This window comes from Hemiscyllium ocellatum, chromosome 3, assembly GCF_020745735.1.
Source record: "Hemiscyllium ocellatum isolate sHemOce1 chromosome 3, sHemOce1.pat.X.cur, whole genome shotgun sequence".
Lineage (NCBI taxonomy): Eukaryota > Metazoa > Chordata > Chondrichthyes > Orectolobiformes > Hemiscylliidae > Hemiscyllium > Hemiscyllium ocellatum.
The window spans coordinates 82,742,104-82,757,502 of record NC_083403.1 but is presented as its reverse complement, the minus strand read 5'-3'; the positions used below and the strand labels follow the sequence as shown (position 1 = coordinate 82,757,502).

At 38.8% G+C, this 15,399-nt stretch overlaps 1 protein-coding gene across 1 annotated transcript in view; it reads left to right on the top strand.

Annotated features, from left to right (window-relative positions):
* fam228a (family with sequence similarity 228 member A) overlaps positions 1 to 15,399 on the top strand; it is an 82,834-nt gene that overhangs the window by 11,104 nt on the left and 56,331 nt on the right. Inside the window, exon 2 of the mRNA XM_060821246.1 lies at positions 6,794 to 6,946. Coding sequence (XP_060677229.1) covers positions 6,794 to 6,946 — 153 coding nt within the window. The remainder of the gene's footprint in view (positions 1 to 6,793; positions 6,947 to 15,399) is intronic.

Here is a 15,399-nt window from a genome sequence, read left to right as displayed (position 1 = left end):
CATTTCCCCCTAACCTTTGATGGTGTATATGATTTGATTTATCTATTGTCGCATTAGTATTTTGTTACAAAATAGTGAAAAGTGTTTGTATAGTGTCACCACTCTCCAGCATCATCTTAAAACACAGAAAAATAAACCAAAATATAGAATATAGAGGCAGAAGGATAAAAAGTAAAGAAAATGTGTTTATATTTACAGTCCTTCTTGTTAAGTGCTCTGCGATGGGCCTGGTGGTCAGGCATGAGACCCTCTGCCATGCCACTGCTGGATCCAAAGCTGCCACTCTTCAGTGCCATCTTGTTTCTACTGATGTCGTTGCCACTCAGGGTCCTCATTCGACCTTGCCAATGCAGGCACCTCTGATGTTTGTAGGTATCACATGTCTCAAACTCTACTCTGATGCCACCATGAATCTACTTTAGGCCCACGTTGCTGTTGTTGCCGCCGATGTTGCAGGGTCTCATTGGGCTTAAACTAGCCTATGTAACTATCTTCATGAATCTGCACGGGAGGCAGATGGTCACCAAGAACTCTGCTGTAGTAGCCATGAGTCAGTGCTAGGACTGCCTCATCAATGCAGAAGCTGCCAGGAACCCAAACCCTGTCTGATGCCACTGCTTTGTTTCCACGCTGGGCTCACTGGCTAACTGTCACGAGTCTGGGCTGGGCCTATTTGCCACTGCCGATCTTGTTGCCACAACTGAGCTCTTCAACAAGAGCTAAATAAAATTTAAAAAGGGAAACAAAAGAGAAAAGAGAGAAAAAAACAAAAGAAAGAAATTTAAAAATGGACAGAGTGAACAAGTCTTGGGCTCAGAAGCCCTACTCCACTGACACCTTAGCAGAAGTGAGGTACTGCGTTTTGGAAAGGCAAATCAGGGCAGGACTTGTGCACTTAATGGTAAGGTCCCGGGGAGTGTTGCTAAATAAAGAGACCTTGGCGTGCAGGTTCGTATTTCCTTGAATGTAGAGGTGCAGGTAGATAGGATAGTGAAGAAGGCGTTTGGTATGCTTTCCTTTATTGGTCAGTGCATCAAGTTGGGAGGTCATTTTGCACCTGTACAGGACATTTGTTAGGTCACTTTTGGAATACTGTGTGGAATTCTGGTCTCCCTTCTATTGGAAGGCTGTTGTGAAATTTGAAAAGGTTCAGAAAAGATTTACAAGGGTGTTGCCAGATTTCAGCTATAGGGAGAGGTTGAAAGGCTGGAGCTGTTTTATACAAGTTTATAAAATCATGAGGGGCATGGATAGAGTTAATATACTTTTTTGGAGTCCAGAACAAGAAGGCGAAGGTTTAAGGTTAGAGGGGAAAGAATTAAAACAGACTTAAGGGGCAAAATCTTCACACAGAGGATGGTGTGTGTCTGGAATAAGCTGCCAGAGGAAGTGATGGAGGTTGGTACAATTACAAAATTTATAAGTTTAAAAATCACACAACACCAGGTTATAGTCCAACAAGTTTAATTGGAAGCATCAGGTGATGAAGGAGCGTCACTCCGAAAGCTAGTGTGCTTCCAACTAAACCTGTTGGACTATAACCTGGTGTTGTGTGATTTTTAACTTTGTACGCCCCAGTCCAACACTGGCATCTCCAAATCATAACATTTATAAGCAACTGGATGGTTTTATGAACAGGTAGGGTTTAGAGGGATGTGGGCCAAGTGCTGGCAAATGGAACTAGATTAGTTTAGGATATCTGGTCAGCAAGAATGAGTTTTATCAAAGGGTCTGTTCCTGTGCTGTACATCTCTATGATTCTAAGTCAGCCAAGCTTTACATGTAAATTATGCAATTGGAAGCCATGGGTGATTTACTGGTGATGGTTAATACATGAAGAAAAAGAACACTGGTGATGAAAAAAAAAGCGTTCACTTGTGTGTAAGAGAACTGTTGGATATATGAGAAAGAAAACAAAAGAAACATTAATGAGCGTTATATGATGTTGATCCTGAAAGGGGAGCCGTAGGGCTGTAGTGCATGCATAAGTTGTTAATAAAATAGCAAGGAATGGTCAGTGCCTCTAATTCATTAATTGTTTAGTTTGTGAAATGGGTGATTTTATGTTGGTCTATCTTTGAAAAAAAAAGAATTCCCATAGGCCTGGATTCAAGTTGCACCTGCTTTGGAGATTTGTCTTTACATGCCTGAATAGGTTGATTTAAAAATAATCTAAAGTTAAGTTCTGAACACAAAATGAAATAACTAGGGAAGAATGATCCCTTCAGACCTTGGGGGTTCCTACATCTAGGCATATCTATATAGGATGAGGAATCACTGAATCCAAACCTGCGGCATTGAGACCTCACTGCTGTTGTCGTAGTTCATTGGGCTATGACAAGTAACCTCTGAGCATAAAAGGTAGTGGCAGTCAGCACAAACTGTATTGCACAATAAAGCTTTGCTCTATAGGTAAGAAGGAAAAAATGCAATCATTCCAGCTGAAACTAAGCCTATAGTATTGGAAAACGGGTAAAAATAGCAGACTGCAGGCAGCTTTGGATGTCATCGTCCAGTAGCACTCTCAACAATGAAACTTCTTTTAGTTAAGGAGGGATAAAACAAAAGTGGCCTGAACAAATGTTTGCCTTCTCACCATCCATTTGGATTGGCACAGTCAAAGGTCAACTCTCAATTCAGTGAAACTGCAACAAGCAAGAAAACATAAACAAATAATTTTGCTTTGAAAGATAAATACTGGAACACAAGATCGACGTTTGAGTGACAACAGGTACCCCAATGATGACAGAATATCTCACTGGCTACTCCCTCTACCAGTTGGGTACACCTCTGCATAAACAATGTCTCCTTAGTTTCAGCTTAATAGTGTTGGTTTCATAGTGAAGAAGATTATCACTACAAAACCTTCCAGTCTTCCAATCAACCATATGTTACATCTACACTTCATGGAGCTAATCAATCAGTCATTTTATAAAGAAAATGCAGTCAATCCTTGATTAACTTGTAAATTTTGAAATATTCATTAATTTTAATGAGAAATTCTAGATTATACAGTGCATTTGCAGATACAAATAATGTTTTTAACATGCTTCCTCGCAGTGTTGCACACCCAAGTATTATGAATGCCTATTTTCATCTTCTTCCAAATGCTCTCCACAATCATCTAGCTGGTGGAACTGTATCTCTTTGGTTTCATTATGGTTTTTCTTCCTCCTACTGTGTAGTTTCCTTTGGACCCCCCAACCTTTATCTAAACCTAACCTTGGCCCCTTCATATTTGTCATCTATATGCTGTCTTTTGCTGACATCATCTGAAAGTTATAGCATCAACCTTAATGTTTATGTTGACAGTTCCCAGTTCTATCCCTCTCTAATTCTAAATTGACACACTGTTTATCTGACATCCAGTACTGGATGAGGAGATATTCAGACTGAAGCTATCATCTTCAATTTCACCTGCAAACTCTCTTCCCTAGCCAATGACCCTTACCTTTCTCTAACACCAACTTAAAGCTAAATCAGTCTGTTGTGAACATCTATGTAATTGTTTCCTCTGAGGTGAGCATTAAGCATACATGGCTCCAATATGAAGACTACCTACTTTTAATTTTGAAACATTGCCCAATTCTGCCTCACCCCTCAGCTGATCTGTTGTTGAAACCCTTTTTCATATCTTTGTTGCCTCTAGACTAGATGATTCCAATGTGTTCTTGGCTGGAGACTCTTGTTCTGCTGTTCATAAATTTGGAGGTCAAGTCCTGTTCAATCCTTACCCATATGTTCATTGATATCCCAGTTAATTCACACCTCAAATTTTGAATTCATGTCCTTGAGTTTAAATCCTTTTATGGTCTCTACACTCCCTAGCTCTGTAATCTCTCCAGCCCTACAAACCTGCTGATATCTGCACTCCTCTAATTCAGACTTCTTGTGCATTTAAGATTGATGACTGCCTTGACTCCTGAACTCTAAGATTCCTACCATATAATGCTTCATTCTGTCATGTTTTCCTCTTTAAGATCCTTCTTAAAGCCTTGCTCTTTGATCAAATTTCTGGTCAGTGGTTGTAATATTGCCTTAAATGGCTTGGTTTCGAATGTTGCACAATAATGCTTATAATTGTTATGTTTTATATTTAATATTGTTAGAGCATAAACTTTGAAGGATTATGAAAAATTAATTTCTTTGAAGCTTTGGGGAAACATCTAGCATGGTTTCTTTAAACAAAGTTGTTAAAAATTCATTGTGCACATTTGGGAATGTTGATTTGAGGTTTTCTGCCAATAACATGACTGATGATAACTGCTGGCTATGTTGTATACTCTTCCTGGAGCTATTTTTAGTAGTGATTTGTTTGATGAGGTTCTTGTTTTAACTGGTTTAATTGGAAGAAACCATTAAGAACAAACCAAGTTAAAGGAACTCTTTCTATGAACAAGTTGATCCAGCTGATCTCTCCATTTTTTTTCTTTGAAAAGAAAACTCTTTTATTGTGTTCACTGCAAAATCTATTTGTTCTTTTGAAAGAGTGAACGAACATCCTAAGGTTTTAGACACTGATCAAAGCTATGTTTGTAAGTCTTCAGAGACAATCATGCATGATCAGTATTTTGACTGCATATGTTAGAACGTCAGACCAATAGCCTCTGGAATATTGTGCACTTTTATCCTTTTGCCTTCAAGAATAACTCATTGACCGATGGTTTTCTGAAAAAATACCTCTCTGCAGAAAATTGTTTTCTCTCCCTTTTGCTGAAGAAGCTGTGTGTGTGTGTGTGTGTGTGTGTGTGTGTTTACATGTCGCTCTTGGGAATATTTAGAGAGATAACACTTTTGTAATACTTCTAAACTACTGACTTTATGTTAATTAATTATTTCATCTTCATTGAATAAGTTTTGTTTGTCTAATAAACCAATATTTGTTTGTTGAGAAACCTGGTTGTTAGACAATATTTTTACAACATGATATTCAAACTTATTTAATTGATCATCTGGATAACTGGAAAAAAGTAGTTTTATTTCCTATTGTGATCCAGGAGTAATAAAACTAGAGTGACTGTGCATTGCTCCAGTCTTGGTCACAACATGGTTGTTTTAAGAAAAAAGTACTTTTAATTAACTGGTTTGGACATGAATCTGTAGTGGCAGTGGATATTGTTGCAATGTTCTCTGTTGCTGTTTGTAATCTGCCAGATAAACATTTCTTAAAATTTGATAAAGCATTCAACTCAATGATTTTGATCAGCATGTTTTTCTAATAATGCAATTAGCACCTGTGTTGTAATCAAAATAAAAGTAGCTACCTGCTGAAAACACTCTGCACCTTCACAAAGGAGTATCTGGATAGTCAATATTGTAAAAGGACTCAGTGAACTGCTGCCAATTCACATCAGTTGAATGGTAGCTAAGCACAGCAGTTTATAAGCAAGTGGCCAATTCACTACATACCTGTAACCGATATAGGTTAATTTCACCCCTCACCTCTGTGGGCCAAAACGTAATTTTGACAGAGCAGGTGTTGGAGTGGAAAAAGAGCTCAGCTTGTAGGCTTTTGTGCCTTTTTAATCATTACTTTTTTTTTAGCTGAGCAGCAAAGCAGGCAGTAGCATTCCTTCTTACTGTGAGTCTCTGGACTCAAAGTGTGTAAAACGCTTTCTAAGTTTTTCAGGCACTTGGAAGTTCAAACAATTGTTCTTCACTTAATCGCTTGCTTCTTTACCTCTTTCGTTCTTGTCTTTCTCTATGGTTGATGTCAACTCTGCCTGTGGCTTGACAGACAAATAAATGACTTTCATGAGTGTAATACATATATGTGGCTACGTTAGTTTATATTCAATGCCATCATAATGTAGCTACAGTGAAATCGGTCTTCACCATTTGTGTGAATTGATTGTGGCTGAGGAGTGATCACCCAGAGTAAATGACAGGATCACAAAATTATTATATTAAAATCTCCCAGATTGCTTCTAATACCTACTTGAAGATTGGTAAGTGCAGTTGAATCCCTGTTGCAATGGTACACCTCTCTGTCTTTTTATTGACCTGTTCCTTTTATAGGGGAACGCTGAGTTGCAGATGGAGTTTGATCTTATTGCATTATCTCTGGAAGTGATTGTTCAGGGATGAATTAGCATGGGGTCTATTTACCCTAATACCATTTTAGAAGTTTCTTATAAATACACATTCAGACCAAAGGAACCTATATATGTACACTTATTATGATTATTAAAGGAAGTACAACGCACCAAAATAAATTAAATTGTAATTTTATATTTCGTAATTGAAGCAATGAATGAGTTGTTGCTATACAACCTGACTAATTCACAATATTCTGAGGTAGTCAATTTCAAAGGAGCCTTGTTAGTACTTTATTGTGACCTCTTTCACTCTGAGGATCTAATGTTTGCACAAAACATATGTTATTGTTTACATTCAGTCAAGCTACTTACCTCTTGAATGAAGTAGCATGAGCTTTCAGGGCAGTAAAAGCCTTATACTGCACAAAGTATAACTCAGTTTAGAAAATTTTTATAGCTTCTCTTGTGTATGTGAAGCAGAATCCTTTTCTGGACAGCAACATTTGAAGATAGATAGATAGATAGATAGTGATACATCATAGAAACAGACCCTATAGTCCAACCAGTCCATGCCGAACATATTCCTAAACTAAAAACTAGTCCCACCTGCCTGCTGCTGGCCTATGTCCCTCCAAACCATAGAGTATACCTTGTTAAAAACCTTCAGTTGAGAAGAACAGCGTTTCAAGGCATCTCTAATCAAAGTTGTCAGCACAGTCTTTGTAATTTTACACTTTCTTTTGCCTGCATTGTAGATTTCTACAACAGACACCTGCCCAATGCAATTTCTTTCAGCACAAAGGAGTGCAAGAAAAGGAACATCTGAAAAATGTCGAAGTGTATCTGTTTGTTCAACAGACCGGACTTGTGTGGACTGGCTTTCGAAGAAGTCATTTGCATATCTCCAGGTATAATGCTTTTAAAAAATAGCAGTGACCAGTAGTAATATTTGCTGCAAGTTATGCAAAGAAACCACATTAAAATGCCACAAGGAGTTCAGAGATTTGGATAACCAAATTCTACTGACCCTGGTCCTGTGGTGCATTTGAAACTCCAGTTGCAAAAACAGTGTTATGAATGACTGTGACATATAGGAGAGCTTTATTGGGCAAGCTCGTTAATATGCTGCTATACAGAATAGAACTGCGTTTATGACTTTGTAAATATACAAAGATTTTTGTTTTATGAAATAAATTTTTGAAATTAAAAAATGTTTAATCATAAGAAATTTTTGTACAGATCATCATTTTGCTGGGAGATTTCACAGTTGGCATTCATTGCTCTATATGGCTTTGAACTACATAGTGCTGATGTATGCTTTGTAAACCATTTAAAAAAAAAAGTAAAACAGCAGTGAACATAAAGATCTCTTGAGGATGTTTGTGCTTCCATCTTTACAGCTGTTTTGTACCAGTATTTTAATCTTAATGCTGCTGAAGTACATTTGTTATTTTCCTCCTTAACTTCTTGATTAAATTTGGGACATGCTATTTAAGCCAGATAAACTGATTTAAATAGCAATTTTCGTCTCCATCATTGTACATTTCCTGGGAGTGCTAAATGAGATAGAAATGATTGGCAGCCAAACACTATAATGTGATTCCACACGAAATAATTGTCTAAGATATTCACAGTCTTGAGTTAGATGAGTTCCGGCATATTCGCTAACTTTTTTTTATTGCACCATATCATATATTCTTTAGCCAGTTTTAATACAATGACTTCATCACAGTTTGGTCTTATGATGAAAGCTTTCCAAGATACGATGCTTGGTGGGGGAAGCACCAAATTCGTTGGTGAGATCATTGCTTTCAACAATTAATGTTTACTTCTGCTTGAAAGATTTGTGTTTCATGACCACTCTCATTAAAGTCCTAGTTATAGTAAATACTTTCTATAATTGCAATATGTGTAATCAGAAAATTTAACTTTTTCAAAGTAACTAAATTATTTGCTTTCCAAAGAAAAGTATTTTAAAATGGCATTTGGTTGGCATGAACAAATTGGAGCAAAGGATCTATTTCTGTGCTGTACACCTCTCAACTCTGACTCTGTATTGTTTGTCTGAAATCTTCCAGATAATTTTGAATCCATCTGTTCAAAGATGTTATGATAGTGGAGTTCTGCTGGGATCAGTGTTGGGACCACAGATATTCACATTATACATGAATAATTTGGATGAAGATACTGAGGGTATTGTTAAGTTTGCAAATACACGGTAGAGATCCAAGATGGCGGCGACTCAGCAAGTCTGAGTTTACAGTGCTCTTCCCAAAACCTGGGTAAAGTGAGTTACTCACCCCCACCACACTTACCAAACCACCCAAAAAAATTTTCTAACCTTAATTAGCTGCTTACTATTATATTTAAGCAGTTTAATATTAAGTGGATAATGAGTAAACCAAAGGGATCCCGCAGCTCTCAGAAAACAAAGACCCCTCCCCCACCCTCCTCTCCTCCTCCGGCTGCAGCTGATGTAAAAACAGGCCTTGAAGAGATGATTGCCAGGCTGGAAACGACACTCGTCAATTTCATCGCAGAATCCAGACAGAGATGGAACTCATTCGAAGAAAAGTTACAAAAGCACAGCCAGGCTATTGAGGAACTGCAGGGCCGAGTGAAGGGGGCGGAGCTAAAGGCCACAACCTCCGAGGCTGCAGCACAAACAGCTGCAGAACAGGTGCGAGCTCTGGAGCAGAGAGTCCGGGCCTTTGAAATCTACATGGATGACCTGGATAATAGAAATCGGAGAAAGAATATCCGTCTTCTGGGCCTCCCTGAACAAGAAGAGAAGGGACAGTTAGCAGTATTTCTGGAGCGATGGCTGCCCCAGCTTTTAAACCTGGGGGCTGAAACTGACCGGGTAAGGGTGGAGTGGGCCTACCGGGTCGCAGCACGCGGATCTGGCCCAAACCAGCGCCCACGCCCGGTCCTGTTCCGGCTGCAGAGTTATAGGGAGAGGCAGATACTCCTGGATGCCTCCAGAAAGCTTGGAAAGGATCCTAAAGCCATGATCCATGAAGGATCCAAGATTATGTTATTTCAGGACTTCTCCCCGGCTTTGGCACGAAGGAGGAAGGCGTTTGATGAGGTGAAGAAATGTCTAAGGAACTTAAATATTCAATACACCTTACGCTACCCAGCGACGTTATGCTTTAACCACGAAGGATCCGAGTATAATTTTAGATCACCAGAAGAGGCTAAGGAACTTTTAGACTCATTTAAATAAATCGTAAGAGACAATTTATGTTGGCTTGCCTCTTCCACACTCCGTGGGGAGAAGTGGATACTTTACTCTACTTTACTTTTGCTTCTGGGAGCAGGGTTGTTTTCCCTTGCTATTTTATGTTATTATACTTAACTGTAATTTGTTGGAGTTGTAATTTTATAGTTATGTGTGTTTGTACGTGGCATTGATGCTATCAGATATACTCAGGTATGGGTGGGGAGGGGTGGGGCGCTCACTGTTAACTCTAGCTCGGTATTATATCTAAATCCTATTAAGGAGCGCCCGGGTCAAGGGTGGGACACTGTTTGGGACAGGATATGGTGGACCTTTAGAAAGGAAGTAAGGCCCCCTGAGAACAAGGGGGAGGATCTCCATTCAAACATGTTTTATTTTTTTTGTTCTTATTGTTTGGAAATAGTTTCCTTTTTATTATACTGTTATGAGTGTATTAGAGAACATTTTCTCTTGTTTGAAGGATGTAAGTGACTCAACTATACACTCTGGATAATTGTGGATTAGATTAGTAGTTAACTGAGTTTCATTGTTTTTCTTTCTTCTTTAGTACCATTCCTTTGAATTTTGATGATTATATATTTAAGATCTATTTTTATATTGATGTTTGTGCTTGAAAGTTCTGTTTATTTTTGTAAATCTGTCAAAATATTAAATTTCTAATAAAAATATCTTTTTAAAAAAAAAGTTTGCAAATACACAAAGCTAGATGGAGGGCCAAATGATGTTGAGGAAGCAGGGAAGTTATGGAAGGAATTGGACAGGCTAGGGTAGTGGGCAAATAAGTGTCGGATGGAATATAATGTGGGAAAGTGTGAGGTTGCGCACTCTGGTATGAAGAAGAGACATAGATTATTTTCTAAATGGGGAAAGGCTTTGGAAATCTGAAGCACAAAGGGACCAAGGTGTCCTAGTTCAGGATTCTCTTAAGGTTTGCGGTTACAAAGACAATTGCAATGTCATCATTTGAGAGGTTAGAATACAGGTGTAGGGATGTATTGCTGAAGCTTTTCTGAGGCCTTTCTGAGATTGCATTTGGAATATTGTGAGCAGTTTTGGGCCCATATCTAAGGAAGGATATGCAGGCTTTGGAGGGGGTCAGAGAGTGATTCTGAAAGATGCATTTGGAGAGGCAAGGAATGATTAGGGATAGTCAACATGGTTTTGTATGAGGGAAATCATATCTCACAAACTTGATTGAGTTTTTTGAGGAAGTACCCAAAGAGTTTGAGGGCAGACTGGTAGATATTGTTACTTGGACTTGAGTAAAGCCTTTGACAAGGTTCCACATGGTAGACCAATTGGTAAAGTAAGACCGCATAAGATTCAGGGATTCCTATTTGGATACAAAATTAGATTAATGGCAGGAGTCGGGGACAATGGAGGGATGTTTTTCAGACTGATTTTCCACAGAGGTCTGTGCTGGGTCCACTTCTGGTCATTTATAAAATAATTTAGATGAGAATATAGAAGGCATAGTAGGTTTGCGGATTACACCAAAATTGGTGGTATGCTGGACAATAAAGGTTATCTGAGACTACAAAGTGATCTTGATTGATTATGTCAGTGGGCTAAGGAATGGCAGATGGAGTTTAATTTGAATGAACGTGAGGCAATGCATTTTGGTGAAACAAACAAGGGCTAGACTGAAACAGTTAATGGAAGTGTCTTGGGTAGTGTTGTGTAACAGAAACCTGGGCGTTCAGGTTCATAATTCTCTGAAGTTTGCATCACATGTAGATGGGGTAGTTAAGAAGGTGTTTAGTATGCTTGTCTTCGTTACTCAGACCTTTGAGAATAGGAGTTAGGAAGTCAAATTGAAGTGAAGCCTCTTCTAGAGTATTGTGTCCAGTTCTGGTTGTCCTGTTGCAGGAAGGGTACCATCAAGCTGGAGAGGTTTCAGAAACGATTTACTGCGATATTGCCAAGAATGGAGAGTTTGACTCAGAGGGAAAATGCTGGGACTTTTTTCATTGAAGTGTAAGAGGTTGAGGGGTTTCCTTATAAAGCTTTTGAGGAGTTTAGATATGGTGAATGGCAGATGCCTTTTCCCTATGGTGGGGATTTCAAGACTAAGTGGCATATTTGTTATGATGTGAGAAGAAGGATTTTAAAAAGAACATGAGGGGCAACTGTTTTTAGACCGAGCTCATGGGTGGAATGAACATTCAGAGGAAGTGGTGGATGGGGTACATGTACAACGTTTGAAAGACATTTGGATAAGTAAATGAATAAGAAAGGTTTGGATGATATCGGCCAAGGCTAGTCATGTGGGACCGGTTTAGTTTTGGATTATGGTTGGCATAGGCTGGTTGGACTGTAGGGTCTGTTTCCATGCTGTATGACTGTGTATGTTTTCACCACACCGTACAGAGAGCAAGGAATAGCCTCAGAGTGAGGGAACAACCCTTTAGAACTGAGATGAGGAAAAAGTAGAGGGTGGTGAATCTGTGGACCTTCTCGCTACAGAAGGCTGTGGAGGCCAAGCCACTGACTGTATTTAAAACCGAGATCGAAAGGTTCTTAACTGATAAGGGATCAAAGGTAACAAGAAGGTGAAGAATAGGTTCAGAAACATAATCTAACAAAGTAAAATGGCAGAGCAGGTTTTGCTGTTATATGTAATGGGCCTTTGATCTTATTACACAGTTCTGGAGCAGTGGAATCTGAACCTGAGCTTCCTAGCTCAGAGTAGGTCCTACTACTATGTTATAAGAGTCCTTATGAAAGTTTGTTTTTTAAAATCAGCATGTTCAGAGATGTTATTATCCACCTCTGTGGCAGGTGACTGCTGAACTTGGGATTCCTTGCTCAGAGAAAGAGATATTACCACTGTATCAAAAGAGCCCTCTCTTAAAAAAAATCTGTTAGAAAAAATGCTACTTTTTCTGAATCAGAAAGCTTTGGGTTTAGATTCCACACTAAAGTTTTAAACGCAATATCTAGCCTGACATTTTAGTGTACCAGTGAATAGGTGTTGATTTTGGAGATACTGACTTTTAGAGGAGATCTCACACGGCGATAAAGCATCCTTTGGCATTATTCAGAGCAGTATGGGAGAGCTTTGGTAGCCGGAGTAATATATATATCTCATTAAGCTCTACAAAATCAAAATTTGATGGGATCTTACAGTGAGCAAATTGACTATCATGTTTTCCCATATACAACAATAATTATGCCCCTGACTTTAAAAGGTATGGTACTTTTATTTTATGGTACCTTTGAACATCAAAACATTTTTGTGTAATAAACTTTTATGTTACATTAATAAAACCATACTGACAGCCTCTTGGTGGATATGTTCAGTGACCAACCACAGCAGTAAACAACAGCAAAAATCAAACTATGGTCCCATGCTGGATCCTAAATTGTCCAGTATTACTATCAGCTGGGATCACAACAGTGGAAATACATCTAGATCAGATATGATTATCAAATTGTACCTTTCTTATTGCAGTAGTCTAAATACTGTTAAAAACAAGAGACATCTTTCAGTTGACTGATTTTATTTTGCTTTGACTTTCCATTGTATTGGTTCATAGATGTAGTCATTCCATTTTTTGGAATGCAATTATAATTGAGAACATGAGTTTTAGTGAGTCTTATTTCCATAAGTGGTCTGAATCTTGCCCAAATATGGCAATTCCACTAGTACAGAAAATTCAAGAAGCAAGGAATGATTAGGGATAGTCAGTGTGGTTTTGTGTGAGGGAAATCATGTTTCACAGACTTGATTGTTTGAGTTTTTTGAGGAAGTAACCAAAAAGATTGTTGAGATCAGAACGGTAGACATTGTTTACTTGGACTTTAGTAAAGCCTTTGACAAGGTTCCATATGGTAGATTAATTAGTAAAGTTACATCAAATAGGATTCAGGGTGAGCTTCCCAATTGGATACAAAATTGCCTTCATGGCAGGAGACAGGGAGTGGTGGTGGAGGGCTTATTTCGGATTGGAGGCTTGTTACTAGTGATGTTCCGCAGGGATATGTGCTGGGTCTGCTTTTGTTTGTCATTTATATAAATGGTTTAGATGAGAAACAGAAGACATGATTAGTAAATTTGTGAATGACACCATAATTGATGGAATAGTAGACAGTGAAGAAGGTTATGTAAGATTTCAAAGAGATCTTGATCAATTGGATTAATGGTCTGACGAGTGGCAGAAGGAGTTTAATTTGGCTAAATGTGAGGGATTAACTAACAAGGGCAGGACTTATACAATTTAAAAATAGGGTATTGGGTAGTGTTGTATAACGGAGAGACCTAGGAGTTTAGGTACATAATGTTTTGAAATTTGCATCACAGCTAGACATGGTGGTTAAGAAGGCGTTTAACACGCTTACCTCCATTGCTCAGACTTTTGTGAATAGGAGTTAGGATGTCATGTTGAGGTTAAAGGACTTCGGTAAGGTCTCTTCTGAAACACTTTGTCTAGTTCTGTTTGCCTTGTTATAGGAAGAATATTATAAAGCTGGAGAGGGTTCAAAAAAGATTTACCAGGATATTGCCAGGAATGGAGAGTTTGATTTACAGGCAGATGGAGTCACAGAAATGAACAGCACAAAAACAGATCCTTTGGTCCAATTGTCCATGCTGATCAGATATCCTTAATTAATCTAGTCCCATTTGCCAGCACTTGGCCCATTTTCCCCCTCAACCCTTCCTATTCATATACCCATCCAAATGCCTTTTAAATGTTGTAACTGTACCAACCTCCATCACTTCCACTGGAAGTTCATTCTATATGTGCATTATCCTCTGCTTGAAAAGGTTGCCTCTTAGGTCCCTTTTAAATCTTACCCCAACCACCTTAAATCTGTGCTCTCTAACTTTGGACTCCCCTAGCCTGGGGAATAGACCTTAACTTTTCACCCTATCCATGTCTGTCATGATTTTATAAACCTCTGTGAAGTCACCCCTCAGCTTCAGATGCTTCTGGGAAGATAGTCCCAGTCTATTCAGCCTCCCCCTGTAGCCCAAACCTTCCAACTCTGGCAAAAGCTTTGTAAACCTTTTCTGAACCCTTTCAAGTTTAACAGTATCTTTCCTGGAGTAGGAGATCAGAATTGAATACCCTATTCCAAAAGTGGTCTTACCAATGTCCTGTGTAGACGCAACATGATCTCCCAACTCCATTCACAGACCGTTAAAGGAAAGTGTACCAAACACCACCTTCACTATCCTTTCTACCTGCAACTCCACTTTCAAGGAATTATGTACCTGAACTCCAAGGTCTGTGTTCAGCAACACTCCCCAGGACCTTACCGTTAAGTGTATAAGTCCTGCCCTGATTTGTTTTAGCAAAGTGTAGCACCTCACATTTATCCAGATTATACTTCATCTGCCACTTCTTGGTCCATCTGTCCACCTGATCAAGGTCCTATTGTACATTGAAACAACCTTCTTCAGTGTTCACTACGCCACCAATTTTGGTGTCATCTGCAAATTTTATAACCATACCTCCTATATTCGCATTCAAATCATTTATATAAATGATAAAAATCAGTGGACCCAGCACTGATGTCTGTGGCACACCACTGGTCACAGGCCTCCAGTCCAAAAAGCAATCCGCCTCCACCACCCTGTCTCCTACTTTCTAGCCAATTTTATATCAAAGTTGCTAGTTCTTCTGTACTCCACGCCATCTAACCTTGTTAACCAAATAGGCTGGACTTTTTTTTCACTAGAGCGTAGGAGATTTTTTAAATCATGAAAAGTATAGATAAGGTGATTGACAGGTATCGTTTCCCTAGGGTGCGAGATTTCACAACTAGGTGGCATATGTTTAAGATAATGAAAAATATTTTCGAGAAGATGAGAGACATGTTTTTTTTACACAGCATGAACTTCCATAAGAAGTCAGGGATGGGCAGGACTGACAGCTTAATGTTCCAGGATACAAATGCTACAGGAAGGATAGAAAGGGAGGCAAGAGAGGAAGGGGAGTGGCGTTTTTGAAAAGGGATAACATTACAGCTGTGCCGAGGGATAATATTCCCGGAAATACATCCAGGGAAGTTATTTGGGTGGAACTGAGAAATAAGAAAGGGATGATCACCTTTATTGGGATTGTATTATACACCCCCCTAATAGTCAGAGGGAAATTGAAAAACAAACTT